The sequence below is a fragment of the Entelurus aequoreus genome, linkage group LG15 (assembly GCF_033978785.1).
Source record: "Entelurus aequoreus isolate RoL-2023_Sb linkage group LG15, RoL_Eaeq_v1.1, whole genome shotgun sequence".
Lineage (NCBI taxonomy): Eukaryota > Metazoa > Chordata > Actinopteri > Syngnathiformes > Syngnathidae > Entelurus > Entelurus aequoreus.
This window is the reverse complement of record NC_084745.1, coordinates 26,624,332-26,645,561: the sequence shown is the minus strand read 5'-3', so window position 1 is coordinate 26,645,561 and position 21,230 is coordinate 26,624,332. Positions and strand designations below refer to the sequence as shown.

Below are 21,230 nucleotides of genomic sequence, written 5' to 3'. Positions count from 1 at the left end.
TTTTGGCCAAAGTAAAACAAAGAAAACAACCTGGAGTTGTCTTTATTTTTAAGATATCATGCCATGATTTTACCATTACGGCCCACTTGGGAATAGATTTTCCTCCATGCGGCCCCTGAGCTAAAATGAGTTTGACACCCCTGCTCTAGAACTACAACTGGTTCAAAACTAACAGTGTACGGATTGTAATCATCCAAAATATGATTAGCAGCAAAGTAGACAGCCGTCAACGTTGTGGCTCAGAGACAGAACGAAGGCAACAACAAGTAAGCTAGCAAGATGGTTAAGTTAACTAGCGAACTTGTTTCGGTGCCTCTGATCGTTTCCCCGTCCTGCAACTTTGTGTGCGTTTTTAGGCAAGAGGAACATCGAGTACCTGCGGCTGAGGCAAGCGTTCAACAAATTTAGTTTAAGCCGTATTTTTATTGATATTTCATTTAAAAAAAGTGAAAGTGATATTTTGTCACGTTGTTGTTTAAAAATGCAGGCTCCCGCAGACATGCCTGAAAACGCCCGATAGTAAAGTGCTTTTGAAAAAGTGCTAGCCAATTAGCATTAGCGATTTCAACCCTCCAAATTTGGTAATGAAAACTACAATTAAAATACATGTTACAATCAATCAGCTAGTGTGGAATAAGTACAATACTTACTAGTCATTGAAACCGATGGACCGACATAAACAAAGTAAGCAAGCATTTGCAGTATAAACACTTTGTAGGACACAACAAAATGATACGCTGGCACATTCAGCTTCATGACAGACTACTTCCTGACTAGGCAACATAGTAGTAATCCAACGTCTTGGAATTTGAAATGCATGCAAAGTCTATTATATAATTCTTGCAAATGAGACTAAGAAGTGTACAAATCCAAGCCATAACTGGACAGCAGTTATCTGTATCAGCTGACTGTTAAAATAAAAAAAAATACATACATTTCATTAGTAAACAAACTAACAATCATGAACACACAAAAGAACCGTTGAGTATTGATTCCCAAGTACCTGAAATTGGTACCATATTGGTTCAAATGTGAAAGGCACCCATCCCTACAGTCGTCGATGATGCTTTGAGGAGGTAAACGTTGAGCTTTATTAAGCCCTACTGTATATTGACATGTATCTCTCCTCATTATTACCTTGGTTAATTTTCCACTAGTTTTGCCTTTTGTTGGTCAGGAGTTTAGATGACGCCAGAGATCGCTGTGATTGACGTTTTAAAAGCTCAATTTGCCACAGATGGCTGAGTTCCGCACTCTGTTCAGGGTCACTAGCGGGAAGCTCATGTTTGACGAATGACACCAGCCATAATTGCTGAAGTACTGTAGCTTTTGGAGGTGAAAATGCTACACTGTCACAATACAGGTGTGTACACGTTGAAACTTTTGTTGTACAGTACGGTATACGGGATGTGTGTATTCCAAATATATTTGAATAAAAAAAAAAATATTAAAAAGTTATTGACTTTTTTTGATATACGAACACAGTTGCAGTCTGAATAAAGATTTATTCATGGAGGTCATACATTGTATTGGAGAGCAACCACACACACATTTCCTGTTATGTAAGACGGTATAGAAGTTCCTTAAGCATTGGAAGAATACACTAGGCTCGTTCCCCAACTGTAAATAGTGTTACTGTACATTACTAAATGGTATATATAATCCTGTTTAATGTGGCCAGTAATAAAAACAGCAAAAACTGAAAGTAAATACAGAATGTGCCTGCTGGGATATGCCTTTAAAACCAAAAGATGAATGTTTTTGTACAGTGGCTTTTGGAGCCTGTCATGAGAATTTAGAAGGATATCGTACAAAAAGTAATGCGCTGAATATACCTCATTGAACCCAACATAAGACTTTCAAAAAGACTGGTATACTAATCTATAGTCAATATCTTGCAATTTGTGCATGAAAGCTAGCAGGTTGCTTAAAAAAAGTGTTTCAATAGTTGGTTGCAAGTTAGCAAACATGATGATGCTATTGGGCCACCCATACAGTATTCATTTTTCTTCCTTTTGTGACACATTTCTGTCCACTTTTGTAATCTGATTCAGACCATTCTACTAAATGTTTGGCACAATAATGACACAGCCTTATTTCATTTTCCAAAAATTCCCTTTTTTTTTTCTATTTCCCAACTGATTCAAACTATTCCTAAGTCACAATGCTCCTTGCTAAAGCTAATTAATCACTAACATGCTAACGTTTACGTGTTAATTTTAGCATGTGAGCTGTTTAGATCATTTTGCAGGTACACACCTCAGTCAAATATTTTATTTTATGTATACATACTAATGTTAGCACACCAACTCTTTTAGCTCGTTTTGCAGGTATACACCGAAGCGTCAAATATTTTGTTACTTGACACTATCTTGACAACATGCTAGCTGATTTTTCTTTAATCATTTGACCGGTATACAACTAAAAGTGATATTTTGTTATTTGACAGGACCTGGCTCAAGTGATAACTGTAAGCATTCGGTTCGGCTTTTTAGCATTCATACGCAATTTTTACTGAAATTGCCTTTTCTAGTTTTGGGATCATGACTTTTGCTTGAATGTAGTAAATTACGTACTTGAGAAACTGTCATTAGACCCCAAATGCAATGTTATTGTCACAATGTTATACATATTTTCAAGTTTTACAGTTTTATCTTCGGCAGCCCTTATTTCAATCTACCAACTGATTGGTTGGTAGGAAAAAAAGCCTTGATTAAAAAGGGTCCGTACATCTGGGGGAGTCTTATATTTGGTCAATGCAGTTTTAGAAACTCCATTTAATCTTTGGTTTCTAAAAGTAGTGTTTTCATGGGATAACTGTACTTTTAGTGTGCACTTTCATACACACATATGCAGTGATACTTATGTCGAAACATATATGGCTGGAGTTTTTGTAAAATGTCCTTATAAATTCTCAGGTTTACCGTAGTATATTACCAAAATGACCATAATTCTCTAAATATCAACAAAAAAGACAAGAAAAAATGCATGGGGGACATCCAGAATGAAAAGACACAATTCAGTCAATGTTCATCGAATAAAACAGACATAATTAGGATGGAATAAATAACTGGGTAGGTAATACAGTATATGAAAAGGAATGCATGAGAATACTACATTGGTCAGTTATACATGTTTAAGGGGGTTTGGATACCTGCCTATATACGGTATCCAATGAGACCTGTAAAAAAAATCACAACATAACTAAACATGAGAAGACATCTACTTCAGTAGTCAATCATATTGCACTTGGACATAAACTAATTCTGTTATGAGAAAATTGAGAAGCTGTTTCCTTTACGCTTGACTGAGGATTGAGCCAAAGGGAATGAGAAACAACGCCCACGTCTCTACTGATGTATGCCCCACTTCCAACTTTCGTTTTTCGCATATCCAAACAAGCTCTGAGCTCATTCCTTACGCATTTCTGCTCTCTTCTAAAAAGAGCGGAACCTCTTTTCCTGTCTTTTTTTTTTTTTTTTTGACGAAAACCAGACAGTGATTTTTGCATAGCGTGGTTGTGGATGTTCAAGGGAGCTGTTACATACCCATAATACCACCCATCAAACATCAGTTGGATATTTAATGGTAGATTATAACACTGCACAAAATGGGTAGTATTATGGATTTTCTTAGCGACTCCTTTACACCTTTAATGATGGTTATTTTGTACCTTAAACAGAGACGTTCAATGTTTTGTCCCACTACCCACAAATTACTAACTAAATAATACTGGACAGGGACTGCAATAAAACTGCAATCCACTAACAGAACTAGTTTTATAAGGCTATATGAGGTTTAAATGATCATACTATTGGAACAGTTCTCTCATGGAAGACTTTGTAAACAGGACTTTCTTAAAGGGGGCGGTTTGCTCAGTATTTGTGTACCATGGAGTTTCTCTTGATATAATGAGGCTCCAGTAAATACAATTTTGTTAATTGCCAACACAAACTTGTGGTTTTCAAATGGACAGGTGAAAACAAACAGAGTTGACGTCAAATGTAGTCTTTCTTGGTCAGATACACATCCTCCTGATGCCGCACTCGCAGCAGAATTTTGCAGATTCTATGGGGTACCTGGTCCCACAGGAGTGACAAAACTTGCTCTCTAGTTTGCCATTGCCAACATTGTCCCCACCATCGACACCATCTCTGGGAAATTTAACACACATTCAGATTAGAAGTGACCTTTGCATGCCAGTATGACTTTAAGTCATCCTGCTAAAACACATGCACATCTTTTTTACTTAATGTGAACAGTGCTATGTACACAAATGAAAGGAAATACTGTATGTAGGTATGCACGTAAAAATACACATTGTGTCTTACGTGTATCTAACATACATTTTTTTAAATTGCAATTTAGTTCAATCATGTCATAAGCAAGACTTCCTTACTGTAAATAATAAGTTTAGCTAATGCTATATGCAATACACAACTCAACCACAAGAGGTCAGAATAATGTAGGTTGTGACAGAGCCGTATAAAGAGTATGGCCAACTAAATCACAGGTGCCATGTTTGCGACCAAGGACATGTGCCCAGAAGCATGCAAATTTGTCATTTTGGCGTTAGTTTTATCGACGAAATAAACCAACTAAATATTTCTATATACAGTTCTAAACATACTCTAGCTCATAAACTTACAATAAAACATGCTTTTATTTTAGTATAATTTTGCAGCCGTATTTGACGCACACTGCTGATATTTTCATATAGTGTTGATTGACCAGCAGGCTCGCTAACACGCAACCGATAAACGCAATAAACGTAAAAAATACACAGAACGACCAAACAATTGCTTATTACACTGATTTTGCTTTGTACATTATTTTAACTGTTTGGAAATGCACCAAATCATTGAATTTCAATAATTTTAATTGGGTATGAAATGTTCTCAATAGCTAACATTATGTATTAATCTAAGAGATCTTTCTTTTTTGTAACATGGTAGGTGAAAAAATGTACTTTTGTAGTTATTTCCACATATTTCTGCACTAGGGCTGGGTGATATGGACCAAAACTGATATTGAGGTATTTTTTAGTTTGAATACCAGTATCCGATATATACCGGTATATTAAAAGAAAACTTTCAAAGTGCTTAACATTGCTTCAGTGTTTCATGGCTAGATAACCATGTTTGTTTTAAGTAGTAAAGTAATGTGCTGTTTATTCTTTAAAAAGTATTAAATGAGCCGTTACTATGTCAAAGCAATTTTCGTTCATTTTATTTATGAACGTGTGCATTTGTGCGCGGGATAAATGGAGCTTCTACTCGCTCACTGCGGTGAAAGCCACTGGCTGTTAAGTTTAGCCACCCAGCCGCGACTCTACATTAGCTTATTCTGCACAAGGGATGGGTTTAGGCACTTTTAAACTGACTTCTAGTTTTATATTTGACACAATATACAAGCAGCAGAGAGGAGCTATCGTTAGCTTCTGTGCTAAGTCGCTAACAGAAGTAAACGACATAAACAGATGCGATTAATGATAAAGTCGCTACAAAGAGAAATATAGGTTCTAAAGCAAATTGGTGTATGTTTAAACAAAGCTGTAGTCACTCACCAATTGCCAAATGCAGTCGCTGTCCAAAACACTCCAGGTTATTTTTTTTTAAAGTTTGATGCATAGGCGCAGCCGGTCATTGCGTGTCATAGTGCATCACAGAGATGCCTCAATAGACACGCAAGGGGCAATGGTGAGCCAAAGAGGGTAAAAAAGCAGGGAGGCAGCTGCTCTATGCCTGTCGAGCGCGAGACAACAAGGAGCGGGAAAATATATTATATACTGGTATAGCGGTACCGTCCTAAATAGATATCGCTTTCTAAAATATACTGGTATTAACTATAAAACCGGGATGTCGCTCAGCACTATTCTGCACAATACCTCAGATATGATAACACTGGTGAGCAATAGAGAATATGGAGTGATTTTCGGTAGAGAACATATTTTACTTCATTCATTATTGATGTATATTTTGCCACTTTATGTTGTATATTTTTCATATTACATTTCCAGTTCATTTTATCATCTATTATTACAACCAAAATGTGTTTTTATTTTAACTCTTTCAACAGTCTACTCTATTTGTATTGGTATTTGTGTTTGACTTTCTCTTCTACTGTTACCGAATTACATTATTTAAGTTTTAATGAGATTCAAAGATAGGTTGTTTTTGTCTAACAATCTCTTATTTTTAAAAAAATGTATTCTGGTATTATTTGTATTAACTTCTGTGTGTTCTCTCCTGAACAAAACGCAGAAGTTGTGTTGTGTGTTTACCTCGCACAAGACACTGTAGTTGGTAGATCTCCAGTGTTGACAGAACTCTATCTAATGTTTTTTCTGTAGTGACTGTGCCAGAGGTAGACGTGCACTCTACTAAAGTGGCAAATTATGAAGCATTGAATCTATCGCAGCACCAAGCAAATAATCTCAAGATCCCCACCATATCAATTCCTAGATGTAATTGAAATGATTTAAGACGCACCACGCAAAATAGACGTAATTTTATTAATATCAGTACTACAGATAACATTAACGAAAATGCCTCAAAACAGCCGACTAACTATAATATGGGCTTTTTAATAATCAGATCATCGTCTCCCAAAGCGCTATTAGTTAATGAGCTCATTTGAGACAACAATCTCAACGTCATTGGTCTCAGCGAAACTAGGCTAAAACCAGATTAATTTTTCCCGCTTAACTAGGCATCTCCCTCTAACTATACGAGTGCACATTTGGCCCATCCCCTTAAAAGGGGTGAAGGGATTGCACTAATATCCAATGAAAACCTTAACCTTAGCCCTAACCTAAGTAATAAATATAAATCATTTGAGGTGCTTACTATGAGCTCTGTCACACCGCTACCTCTCCATCTGGCTGTTATCTATCGCCCCCCCCAGGCCCTATTCGGACTTTATAAGCACATTTTCAGAGTATGATGCTGATCTAGTGATGCACGCAGACAATATAATTATAATGAGGGATTTTAATATGCATATGAATACCCCGTCAGGCTCTCCGAGCGTGGCGCTCCAGACTATGATTGATAGCTGTAGTCTTACACAAATAAATGAACCCATGCATCGCAACGGTAATACGATAGATCTAGACCTTGTCCGGGGTGTCACCACCTCGAAAGTTATGGTACTCCCGTACACTAAGGTAATGTCCGATCACTACCTTCTAAAATTTGAAGTTCTGACTTGTTGTCAACAAACTACTAATAACCAATGTTTTAGCAGCCGCCACATTCATGCTGGCACAACTACAGCTCTTGCTGGCCTATTTCCCTTGGTATTGGCACCATTCCCAAATTATGTGGGCTCTATCGATAACCTCACTAACAACTTTAACAATGCCCTGCACAACGCCATTGATAGTATAGCACCGCACCGCTAAAGCTGAAAAAGGCCCCTAAAAGGCATACTTCCTGGTTCAGAGAAGAAACCAGAGCGTTTAAACTACCATGTAAAAGTTGGAACGCAAATGGTGTGCAACTAAACTTGAGGTTTTCCATCAAGCATGGAGTGATAGTTTAATAACTGAAACAGAGTTTGAGTTTGTTTGAGTTTGAGTTTATTTTGAACATGCAAGCATACAACATGATACATCACAATGTCCAGTTTCTCTTTTCAACATGTTCGAAAAGGAGTAGGAAGAAGCAGAGCTTATTTAATCCTACCCCTTTTCTTTCTCAGTTGCTAAAACTTTTTGTTCACTTCCTGTTCACAATTTATTCACAATAAACTCCATAAGTAATCACAATAAAAATAAATAAATAAATAATAGTAAGAATGTAATAATAATAATTGGTGAAGTAAGTCATATTTCATATGATGAGATAAGTAAGATTACTTTAAGAATGAATGAATGGATGGATGAAATAAATTGAGAATGTTTATCATAGTTCTTCTTCTTTGTACTTTGTAAACACTTTAAGTTTGAAGAGTTTCTTGAAGTGGATCATATTAGTACATTGTTTGATTGCTTTGCTTAATCCATTCCATAATTTAATTCCACATACTGATATACTGAAGGTCTTAAGTGTTGTACGTGCATACAAATGTTTTAAATTAAGTTTTTCTCTAAGATTATATTTCTCCTCTTTTTTTGAGAAGAATTGCTGAATATTCTTGGGTAGCAACTTATAGTTTGCTTTGTGCATAATTTTAGCTGTTTGCAAATTCGCTATGTCGTGGAATTTCAGTATTTTTGATTCAATAAATAAAGGGTTTGTATGTTCTCTATATCCAACATTATGTATTTTTCTAACTGATCTTTTTTCTAACACCGTTAATGAATGAAGTGTACTTTTGTAATTATTTCCCCATATTTCTACACAGTAGCTCAGATATGATAACACTAGTGAGCAGTAGAGAATATGAAGGGATTTTTGGTTTAGAACATGTTTTGCTTTATTCATTATTGACGTGTTTCTTGCAACTTTATGTTGTATATTTTTTACGTGAGATTTCCAGTTCAATTTATCATCAATCATTATACCTAGAAATTTGGTTTCATTTACTCTTTCAATTTCTATTCCGTCTATTTGAATTTGTGTTTGACTTTCTCTTCTACTGTTACCAAATAGCATTATTTTAGTTTTACTGAGATTCAACAATAGTCTGTTTTTGTCAAACCATCTTTTTAATTTGTTAATTTCTTCTGTTATTATTTGTATTATCTCCTGTGTGTTCTCTCCTGAACAAAACGCTGTTGTATCATCTGCAAATAATACTAACTTTAAATCTTGAGTTGGCCATACTTTCTCTATACACGACTCTGGGGGGTGATTTTCTTTCTTGTCTTTTGGGGAGTTGGCTTACCTCGTTATGCAAGAGTTTTCTTGTTTGTTCTTGTTGAGCGGCCCTCTTACAGCCGCTGGGTTCCTCAAAGAACCATATCCGGAACCCACTGCTCGGTTTTTCATTCCCAAACTGATATATACATTACAAAGAAAGGGGAAGGAGAGATTAAAATAGCAAGCGGTATATGTTATCAATTAGCAGATCTTTACAGTTGCTCACCCAGAACCAGGACTTGTGAGCCCAGTAGTGTTTGTCCTCTTTGAAGCTGCAGACAAAGTCTGACTTAGAGACACTCCTGAGATAGGCAGAAGTGTTGTCAAAGTCATTTGAATGTGTCAAAAATACTTTGTATGAACTCAGTGTTACCAGTTGTCTGGCCAAGGCCTGATCTCTGAGGTGGTGGGCGTGTGGAGGCCATTGGAATGGCTGACGCTGTAGAGTTGGCCTTCTTGACAACCGGAGACTTATACTGAGAACAGAGGCAGGGACAATGGTCAACAATGTACCGGTAATATTCAATAAAAGTGCCACAGCACAGCATTATAGTGGGTGGATTTGATGAAAATTTCCAAAATCGGATAAGGAACAACTGATTAGATTTTGGGCCTGAACCCGATCATTTCTACTCGATTATCTTCCGTTTATGTTTCTGTGTGTACGCTCGCGCCCCCAGAGACAAAGACAATGGATGGCTGACAATAGTGTTCCCTCTGTTTCTTTCATTCCACTATAGAAAGTGTCTCCGCAGGTTTAAATATTTCTAATGTAAGACTTTTAAAGACTTTGACACCATAAAGAAATACAATTTAAGACACATTTTAAGACACATTTAATATGTGCTTCTTTTATGGTGGCAGCAGCCCAGACTTCCCTCTCCCCCGCCACTTTGTCCAGCTCTTCCTGGGGGATCCAGAGGTGTTCCCAGGCCAGCTGGGAGACATGGTCTCTCCACCGTGTCCTGGGTCTTCCTTGTGGTCTTCTACCGGTCAGACGCGCCCGAAACGGCTCCCTAGGGAGGCGTTCAGGGGGTATTCTGACCAGGTGCCCGAACTACCTCATCTGACTCTTCTCAATGTGGAGGAGCAGTGGCTTTACTCTGAGCTCCTCCTGAATGACAGAACTTCTCAACCTATCTCTAAGGGACAACCCCGCCACCTGACGGAGGAAACTCATTTCGACAGTTTGTACCTGTGATTTTGTCCTTGCGGTCATAACCCAAAGCTCTTGACCATAAGAAAGGATAGGGACGTAGATCGACCGGTAAATTGAAAGCTTTGCCTTCCAGCTTAGCTCCTTTTTCCCCACGATGGACCAATGCAGGGTTTGCATTACTGCAGACGTCACCCCGATCTGCCTGTCTATCTCACAATCCACTCTTTCCTCACTTGTGAACAAGACCCCAAGGTACTTTAACTCCTCCACTTGGGGCAGGATCTCCTCCCCGACCTGGAGATGGCACTCCACCCTTTTCCAGGCGAGAACCATGCACTCAGACTTGGAAGTGCTGATTTTCATCGCAGTCACTTCACACTCAGCTGCGAACCGATCCAGTGAGAGCTGAAGATCCTTGCCAGATGAAGCCAGCAGGACCATATCATTAGAAAAAAGCAGAGACCTAATTCTGCAGCCAACAAACCGGATACCCTCAACGTCCTGACTGCGCCTAGAAATTCTGTCCATAAGAGTTGTAAAAAGAATCGGTGACAAAGGGCAGCTTTGGTGGACTCCAACCTTCACTGGAAACAGGGTCCAACTTACTGTTGGCAATGCGGACCAAGCTCTGACACTGATCATACAGGGAGCAGACCACCATAATCAGGCGGTTTGATACTCCATATTCTCTGAGCACTCTCCACAGGACTTCCCAAGTGACACGGTCAAATGCCTTCTCAAAGTCCATAAAACACGTCACCAAGGAGCTTCTTAACTACCTCAGTAACTTCAGCCCCGGAAATAGGAGAGCCCACCACAGAATCCTCAGGCACTGCTTCCTCATTGGAAGACGTGTAGGTGGGATTAAGGAGGTCTTGGAAGTGTTCCTTCCGCCCATGCACAATATCCCAAGTCGACGTCAGCAGAACACCGTCCCCACTATACACAGTGTTGACAGTGCATTGCTTCTCCCTCTTGAGGCGGCGGATGGTGGTTCAGAAACGCTTCGAAATGCTTAACCAAACTAAAACACCAGAAACACCTCGCTATTTTAAACTAAAATTTGATTGGAACGCTGAAATAAATATTGGCAAACATTGCAATGGCTATTTTTAAGCCGATCCCTGTGTAGGTGCTGGTGATTTTGTCTTGTCTCTGATTTTTGATTTCTTAATTATCGTTCTATTCCTTTTCACTCCGACGTTTACAAACGCTGCCCTCCACAATGGTTCCACATCCGGGTCCTGACCAAAGTTGTGACGTCGTTGTAAACACTTGATCCACCGGGTTAAATCATGCATTAACTTGTTTGTTTCACAGCCACAAATCATTGAACTTGCACTTACTCATTTTACACAAATACCTCAGCTTTGTTGCTAGCTAAACTCTGTTGTTAACATCCCGCGGCATGCACACAGCACCGCACACTAGCTGGTCATGTTCGATAAATTCTGCAATGTTCTGATAAATTATTTCCATCCAACTTTCAGGAAATGTCCAAAAGGGGCAAAGTCATTGCACATCAGGGAGGATGTACAAACCCCATTTCCATATGAGTTGGGAAATTGTGTTAGATGTAAATATAAACGGAATACAATGATTTGCAAATCATTTTCAACCCATATTCAGTTGAATATGCTACAAAGACAACATATTTTATGTTCAAACTGATAAACATTTTTTTTTTTGCAAATAATCATTAACTTTAGAATATGATGCCAGCAACACGTGACAAAGAAGTTGGGAAAGGTGGCAATAAATACTGATAAAGTTGAGGAATGCTCATCAAATACTTACTGTATTTGGAACATCCCGCAGGTGAACAGGCTAATTGGGAACAGGTGGGTGCCATGATTGGGTATAAAAGTAGATTCCATGAAATGCTCAGTCATTCACAAACAAGGATGGGGCGAGGGTCACCACTTTGTCAACAAATGCGTGAGAAAATTGTTGAACAGTTTAAGAAAAACCTTTCTCAACCAGCTATTGCAAGGAATTTAGGGATTACACCATCTACGGTCTTTAATATCATCAAAGGGTTCAGAGAATCTGGAGAAATCACTGCACGTAAGCAGCTAAGCCCGTGACCTTCGATCCCTCAGGCTGTACTGCATCAACAAGCGACATCAGTGTGTAAAGGATATCACCACATGGGCTCAGGAACACTTCAGAATCCCACTGTCAGTAACTACAGTTGGTCGCTACATCAGTAAGTGCAAGTTAAAACTCTCCTTTGCAAGGCGAAAACCGTTTATCAACAACACCCTGAAACGCCGTCGGCTTCGCTGGGCCCGAGGTAATCTAAGATGGACTGATACAAAGTGGAAAAGTGTTCTGTGGTCTGACTAGTCCACATTTCAAATTGTTTTTGGAAACTGTGGACGTCGTGTCCTCCGGACCAAAGAGGAAAAGAACCATCCGGATTTTTGTAGGTGCAAAGTTGAAAAGCCAGCATCTGTGATGGTATGGGGGTGTATTAGTGCCCAAGAGATGGGTAACTTACACATCTGTGAAGGCGCCATTAATGCTGAAAGGTACATACAGGTTTTGGAGCAACATATGTTGCCATCCAAGCAACGTTACCATGGACGCCCCTGCTTATTTCAGCAAGACAATGCCAAGCCACGTGTTACATCAACGTGGCTTCATAGTAAAAGAGTGCGGGTACTAGACTGGCCTGCTTGTAGTCCAGACCTGTCTCCCATTGAAAATGTGTGGCGCAATGTGAAGCCTAATATACCACAACAGAGACCCCTGGACTGTTGAACAACTTAAGCTGTACATCAAGCAAGAATGGGAAAGAATTCCACCTGAGAAACTTAAAAAATGTGTCCCCTCAGTTCCCAAACCTTTACGGAGTGTTGTTAAAAGGAAAGGCCATGTAACACAGTGGTGAACATGCCCTTTCCCAACTACTTTGGCACGTGTTGCAGCCATGAAATTCTAAGTTAATTATTATTTGCAAAAAAAAAATAAAGTTTATGAGTTTGAACATCAAATATCTTGTCTTTGTAGTGCATTCAATTGAATATGGGTTGAAAAGGATTTGCAAATCATTGTATTCCGTTTATATTTACATGTAACACAATTTCCCAACTCATATGGAAACGGGGTTTGTAGATTAATTTAACGACGTCATCTTCCAATTAAATTACGAGTTTCAACTTCTGTGTGTGTATGCTAGCGGCCCCGCCTCCTGAGAGACAAAGATAGTGGATGACTGTCAAGAGGCTTTACTCTGTTTCTTATATTCCGCTAAAAATAGGTCAAAAGGTTATGCGCACTTTGATTAAACTTTCAGGAAATAATAGAAATGTAATTAGGGAACAAGTGACTACATTTTGTAAGTTGAGGACTTTACTCTTGGGAGGTAGGACTTGCAGGTCTGCACTTTCCAAGTGCTGTACTAGTTATTACAGTATACAGCGGCTTTAAAATATTTTATAATACCTTACTACCAAAAACAAATATGTTATTGAGATTTTATGTGAAAGACCAACACAAAGCGCCACACATTCGAGAAGTATATAGAAAATGACACATGATTTTTTTATCAATTTGACAAAAAAAATATTTTGTGTGCGATTTCAGTGGTAAGTCTTCTTCTTTGAAAAACAGCTCAAGATCAGTCAGATTAGACGGCGAGCGTGTATGAACAGCATTTATCAGAAATAGCCACAAATTCTCAATTGGATTTAGATATGCACGGTGACTAAGCTGTTCTAACACATGAATGTTTTATTGTAAACCAATGCATTGTAGCTCTGGCTTTCTTCGTGGTCATTGGGTGAACAAGGTGAACCGCCACCCCGGTCTCAAGTCTTTTGCAGATTCCAATAGCTTTTCATCCAAGATTGCCCCGTATTTAGCTCCATTCACCACTTTGTTGGAATGTGGGGATAGTGTGTTCACAGTGATGTAAAGTGTTTGTTTCTTCTGTAACACATGAATGTTTTCTTTTAAACCATTCCATTGAAGCTTTGGCTTTATGTTTGGGGTCATTGGGTGCTAGAAGGTGAACCTTTGCATCCAAGATTGCCCGTATTTGGCTCCATCCATCGCCATGTTTGAATATGGGGATGGTGTGTTCACAGTGATGTGAAGTGTTTGTTTACTCAAAACACAATGTTTAGGTCTCATCTGACCAGAGCAACTTCTCCCACAAGTTTGCTGTGTACTCAACATGGTGACTGGCAAAATGCAAATTCTAGAATTCATGATGATATTTGTTACCTTCCCCCTGAGGCTGTCACAGAACAGCAATAATCACATGCGTAGAATGTAATTCAGGGTTTTCCCTGTATGTATCCGATCGTGGCGTGGCGCCACGGCTAAATTGAAGTCGCCTCACCTGAAAAATTTAGATTTTTGAACGTGGAAACAAATTAAAGTAATATATTTTATGAATGTATATAGAGTCTATATTATTTAAGCACAACTGACTAGCTGATGCGCAGAAAATTATTTCAAAGTGTTTGAGAAGAAACAGGTGACATTGCAAATTAAAACGGCTCAAAGTGTGTTTGTAATGAATACATTTTACTTCTGATCGGTGAACCAGAGTGCAGTGTACTGACCTGCAGGAGCCAGTCAAAAGGCACTTTCTTGTAGGAGCCAATCAGAGAGCACATTCTTGCAGTTCTTTGAACTGACTTAACGTTTTCTTTCTATTGCATCCACCTGGACATCAAGAAGAACTGATTCTTTGATTATTCTGAAATTGTTTGTAAAAAAAAATTGCTAGTTATGAAAAACAGGGACAAGCTGTGACCCTTATGCTGTTAATGAAAATAGTTTTGCTTGTACTTTATGTCCATATGTACAACATTTTTATTTATTCTACATTCCATTTTGCAGTGATCAATACAGGGTTAAATCCAAACGTTAAATACACTATTGTGTATATACCCTTCAGTACCTGAGTGGTCTTTGCTTTTGATACTCCATACTAAAATGGAGCTCTTCTAATGTGAATCGAATTTAGCTTCTGATGGACTGGTACAAAAACTTGCTGATATAAAACAAGAACAATTTTTTATTGATACCCTGTGGTGACATTGGTCTTTCACATGAAATCCCAATAAAATATATTTATGTTTATGGTCGTAACGTGACAAAATATAGAAAAGTTCAAGGGGTATGAACACTTTTTCAAGCCAAGAAACTGCTCCATTCAATAATACCTGTGTACGTGTAGGAGGTTTCTTGATGGCCAATCGGGCAGCCTGCTCCTTGCAGAACGCTATGTGTCTTTCAGCTGAACTTTTGATGAACGTCCGCTGGCAATGAGGACACTGTTCAAGATCTAGAAAAATAGATCGTACGATGAGATGAAGAAATTAAGACAATCACATCCAGGGTGTTTAATACAGATAGTACTCAAAAGGAACTTACCTTCATTATGTAGAGAAGGCGCATCTTTGAACGAAGTTGTTTCGTCTGCATTGGCATCTTTTTTGCCTCTGCTTTTCCGAATTGTTGCGATGAAGTCTTCATGCTTCTTGCGCCAGTTGGATGGCTTCTTAGGGGGCTCTGCCTGCAGGGAAGGTAATATTTTGACCAACACGTCTGGAAACATCACCAAATGGCCCCTCATCCTGTTTTATTGTTTTTCTGGTTTCAAACAAAATACAAGTATGATTTGATGGCAACAAAAGCAGATATTTTCTGATTATCTCCCTTGTTACTATTGCAACAACACATCATCAGTAGGGTAAAACTAACCTGTCTCACAACTGTCTAAACCTAGCACACGTTCCCAATTAGTGGGTGAACATTCAAACGCTTGGTGAATTCTGCTCAACAATAATAGGAAGACCCGCCATTTGTGCCAGCTTTTTCAGAAAGTTGCAGTAAAAGGTTTTGAGGTTGATCTTTTTTTTTTTCAATAACATTGAATTAACTTGTGATGTTATCAATTTGCTACCAGCATTACCTGAAAAAACATGATCGCAACAAAAATTGGAAAACTAATAATTTATGTTTTTTTAATTTTATGCAACACAGACTTAAAAGTAGACTGTAGATAGCAGTAATATTGCATACTCCGAGCTGTACCGGTTTAGTTAGGGGTGTCCCGAGCCAATATTGTAATCGGATATCAGTCCAATGTCAGCAAGTCTCCGATGATTTCGGCTTGCATCTAAAATCTCAGATATAAGCTCCGATACAAGCAGTCCTGCAGTGAGTTTATTTGTACAAAGTTGGACAGTTAGTTAACATCTAAATGTCCTCTAACAGGCACACAGGTTTGATCGTTTCTTGTATTTTAGCCAGGTCATTTAAAAAAGGTAAACATGGTAAGGGATTAGCTACTAAGAGCTAGCAGATACAAAAAAGCTAAGCACATAATAGCATACAAGCTAGACGTATGTAATAGGGATGTGAGCACCCTTTGAGGAAAAAAAGAGAAACATTTATATCAGCACAAAGTGCTACCACGCAAACCCCGAAAGAAAATTCTGAAAATCAAGACTACATTTCCTGCAATTGGGTGCATTTCTACAATACATTGTACCTTGAATGAATGAATGTAATTATTTTGGCAGACAGACATATATAGCAACACTTCATCACTCTTTGTAGTTTGACAGACATGCAACGGCACCCACGGATACAGGAAAAAAGCAAGAATGCTTATCCGTGTACCGCCCCTAATTTATAATCAACTTATATGTTGGTTATATAGTCCAAGTTTCAACAGCAGATTTGATGGATACATGACAATTTCAGAACAAGTATAACATATGATAATGACAAGTCAGTATACATACACCAATATGGATGTAATAGCATTGAGTGACCATGAGATTAGCTCCATCTTGCCTGGGTATCTTTCGTCTTCTGAAGCCTTGTCTGGTGTGTTATGTCCCTTATTCCACAGTGAGTTCTTTTGCACCTGTGTCCCACAGTTGAGATAGTCCAAACAACTAGTCATGTTTTTGATAGTTTCCCAACAACACATTTTTTACCGCAAGGTTGAACACTTTTAGGCTAGAAGACAGTTTAAGTTCTCCGCTCAAATTGTCCCAGCTTCACCCCCGCTATAGATAACGTTTGAGCCTTAAATGTGGAATTTACTATGTTATGTTTGAATTTTAGGACACCCCTGAGTTCATGTGGACCATCTCTGAGTGAAAACAGACTCTGTATATTTGTAGGTAGAGCCCTTTGTGAGGCCATAAACATAACTTGAAGGCTACTGTATTGGATTATATCATGTAGTTTAAGAAAATTACTCATTATGAACAGATCATTGGTATGAGCTCTGTATTGGGCATAATGTATAATTCTAATTGACTTTTTCCGGAGCTTAAATAACAGTTCAATGGTGTCCCAATAGGTGGGCCCCCAAACTTCAGCGCAATACTGTAAATGCGGCAATAAAACAGCTAAGTAAATCGTTCTAAGTGAATTTTGATTTAGTAATTTTTGCATTTTCCACAAAATGGAGACACCCTTAACCAATTTAGACTGTACTGCTTTCACATGTGGTTTCCAAGTCAGGAGAGCGTCAATCTTAACCCCAAGACCTTGTGTTCATTTACTCTATTTATAGACTTCCCGCTAACTTCTATGGGTAATGTTTTTTTCCAGTCCCCTTCTCCCGAAGAGGATATAGTTTGTTTTTGACAGATTTAGTGATAGTTTATTTATTAAAAACCACAAATGAATTTTTGACAATTCACTGTTCACTGTTTACTAATTGAATTAAATATTTTCCAGAACAGAGGATGTTGGTGTCGTCCGCGAACAACATTAATTTTAGGACGTCAGATACTTTGACACTATCATTGATATATAATGTGAAAAGTTTTGGTCCCAAGACTGACCCCTGAGAGACCCCACAAGTGATAACTCGGTCTGTTGATATGTTCTTTCCCATCTGTAAATATTGTATTTTGTTCGAGAGATAACTTTTTATCCATTTTAAAGAGGTCTCTCTAACTCCATATGTCTGCAGTTTTTCAATTTGAATACTGTGGTTTAAAGTGTCAAAGGCTTTTTTTAGGTCAATAAAAATTCCAAAAGCATAGAGTTTGTTGTCTAGTGCATCTTTGTTGAATTCTACAGTGTCAGTTAAAGCCATTCTTGTGGAATGTTTTTTCCTAAAACCGTATTGGCTATCACACAACAGTCTATGTTTATTAATTAATTTTTGTAATCTGGTCTGGAAAAGCTTCTCTGAGACTTTAGAGCATTGGGGTAGTAATGAATTTGGACGGTAATTTGAAAACAAATGTTTATCACCGCTTTTGTACAGAGAAAACACTTTCGCCTTCTTCATTTTATCAGGAAAAACACCATTTGAAAATGATAAATTACAGACGTATGTCAGTGCTGGCACTAGAGCCGTGGAGATGTTTTTTAACAATCTCATTGATAAACCATCTCCATCAGTGGAGGCTTTTGGTGAGAACTCTCTGAATAGAGAAGTCACTTCATGCTGTGACACTAGTGTCAGGAGCATGTGCTCTGTCACGTTGCTGTTATCACTGCTTGAATCAAAATAATTCCAGTGCACATGCGAGGGAGGAATGTTTCTGGCCAGTGACAGGCCGACCTGCACAAAATACTCATTACATTTCTCCAGAATCCAGTCCTTATTTTCTTCCTTCACCCCGTTTATCTCGAAGTGAGTTGGAAATGACCTTGTCGTGGCTCTCCCAGCAACTTTGTTTAAAATTTTCCACAGGCTCTTAGTATAATTCCGGTTATCCGTCAATAGTTTATCATAATAGTCCTTTTTCTGTTTTCTGATTAAATAAGTCACTTTATTTCTGCAGTATTAGTATTTGTCATATATTTGCTCATTTCTGGCCTTTAAAAAGTTTTTATATAATTTATTATTTTTCCTACATGCATTACTCAATACTTTTGTCATCCAATGCTTTTTATCTTTGTGTTTTTACTTCTGCATGAAGTAGTGATTAATGGACAGTGCATGTAGTATGATTAAATTATTGTGTAAAGGAATATCTCATATGCGGAGTTGGTATCCGATTCACTGAATAGACTATTCCATTCTTTGTTTATCATGTCATGTTCAAAGGCCATGATTCTCCTTTCATTACAGAGCCTTCTAATGGTTTTTGTTTCTGGTTTTTGTTTTTTGAAGTGTGCAATAATCCAAACTACAGACTGTGAATACCGGAAGGTGATCGGATATATCAGTTACCATAAGACCGCTAGTTATTTCAGTGTCTAGTATGTTGGTAAAAATATTGTCAATTAGTGTGGCGCTCTGCTTCGTGATTCTACTAGAGCGTGTGATAAGAGGTCGCAAGCCATAGGCATACATAGAGTTAACAAAGTCCTCATTCTGGTTGTTGTAATTGGGGTTTATCAGATCAATATTGAAGTCACCACATAGAAATACATTTCCTTGTTTCATTTCTGCAATTATTTCCCCCAGGCAATTTCCAAATATATCAATGTTTGAATTTGGAGCCCTGTAAACACAGCATACGGACGTTGTTTTTCCTTTCAGCCCTGAGATTTGAATTGTTACACACTCCATCACATCATCACTCTAGACATATTTTCCAGAATCTTGAAATTAATGTTTACATCAATAAACAATTTATGCTCATTAATCCAGGTTTCCGACACTGCAATTATGTTGAAGGGCTTGTCAAATGATGAAAGGTAGTCCTGTATTTGATCAACGTTTGCATATAAGCTCCTGGCGTTAAAATGAATTATTGAAAGATTTCCTTTGAGATAAATGTTGTCGTTGAATTTACCCTCTGTGTAATATCCACAGTTGTTTACCTCGTTACAATAAAAATGATAATCCGGGTCAATTTCTTCATTTGGGTCTTCATATCCTTGATGCAGATCAGATTATATACTTATTTTTCCAAAGACAGCAATCAGGTTATCCAAATAATTCTTATTTATTTGTGAACAGTCTGGTTGAACTGAGTTCATTGAGCTGTCTCCTTCTATAGGTATCTTTCTACCTATTTCTAGTCATACTTTTCCAGCTCCTCCACTGCCCTGATCAGCACTGGTCTGGTGGTATCTGATCCATTTGGTTTGATGTAGACTTTGCAGTTAGCTGTCAAGGTGTTTTGAATCCTCTTATTTTTCTTCAGCTGGCGAGCCTTGCAAGCGATTGTTGCATTCTTCTTGGTGAGATTTTCGTTTACATACACTCTGGAGCCTTTCAGTTTGGTGCATTGCCTCAGCAGAGCAATTTTGTATTTCTTGTTTGTGAAGAAGAGCACCACGGCACGGTTGTCGTTGTCACCGTCTCCACTGCCTGCTTTTTTGGGAAGCAGATAGCAGGCATCCACATTTCCAGGTTCCATGTTGATGACTTGTTTGTGTAGAAACCCTGTCACCTGAGCTTCCACATACTTTATCTCCTCCTCATTTGGGTTCACACTGAGCCCTGCTGTTGCACCGCATAGCTCCTGGGCCTTATTTTCAGGCCAGTCACTAAGACATCGTTAAGTTTACCAATTTGCTCGAGCTCCTCAACTCTGTTGGTCAGGGATTTTATTTCTTGGTCCTTTTTGATGTTTTGGTCCTTGAGGTAACAGATCTCCTTCATGAAGTTGTCCATCTGGACCTTGATGCCATCAAGGCTTTCCAGTTGGCCCTTGATACCCTCAATGGTGTTCAAGACTGTTCCATATTGATATTGATGCGGTCTGGCATTTTCAATCCTCTTGATTTCGAAACGGATTTTCTGTCATCGGCTGTACTCTCCGTGCAGCAGAGGTTGTTATGGTTGAGCTTGACCTTGAGCTCTCCCACAGATCTCTCTGTTCTCTCCTAAAGCTGTTTCTCCTTCGGCAGCCAGAGCCTTTAGATTTATTCCCATCTACTAACCTCTTTTGGGTGTCTTTTTGACACTTCTATGTCCCGTGTAATTTACACAGAATTATTATTATTAATTTATTTTTTTTAAAGACAAAATAATGACAAAATCCATCAACAAATGTACACCAATTTACATCATCAATTAGTATATGAAGTTAAGGAAAATTACACAATCAGATTAAGTAATAGACATGCATCACTGAAAGGTAGACTAAATATTTTTAAAAGATGCATTTTAATTATATCCTAACAATTATTAAAGTCTGAATTTTCAGTGATTATTTAATTACTTTTATCTTTTTTTAGTTAATATGTATTTAAAGCCAATATATAAAAAAATATCGAAGAGAAGATACACCAAAATACATAATTATTACTGTCTCTTAATTTTGCAGTTCAAGTTTCAATTTATATTGATTATAATAAATTAA

The 21,230-nt window shown here is 38.1% G+C and overlaps 1 protein-coding gene across 2 annotated transcripts in view; it reads right to left on the bottom strand.

The window, feature by feature from the left end:
• Window positions 1-860: 860 nt before the first annotated feature.
• The window catches only part of zc2hc1a (zinc finger, C2HC-type containing 1A), a 49,317-nt gene continuing 28,947 nt past the window's right edge, over window positions 861-21,230 (bottom strand). The window contains exons 4-9 of one of the 2 annotated variants that reach the window (XM_062021142.1): window positions 15,361-15,502; window positions 15,150-15,271; window positions 9,181-9,283; window positions 9,034-9,079; window positions 8,833-8,943; window positions 861-4,154 (exon numbers count right to left, since the gene is read on the bottom strand). In XM_062021142.1, the coding sequence (XP_061877126.1) occupies window positions 4,019-4,154; window positions 8,833-8,943; window positions 9,034-9,079; window positions 9,181-9,283; window positions 15,150-15,271; window positions 15,361-15,502 (660 nt within the window). In that variant the 3' untranslated portion in view covers window positions 861-4,018. Of the gene's footprint in view, window positions 4,155-8,832; window positions 8,944-9,033; window positions 9,110-9,180; window positions 9,284-15,149; window positions 15,272-15,360; window positions 15,503-21,230 lie in introns of both variants that reach the window. The other variant, XM_062021141.1, reaches the window with a different exon arrangement.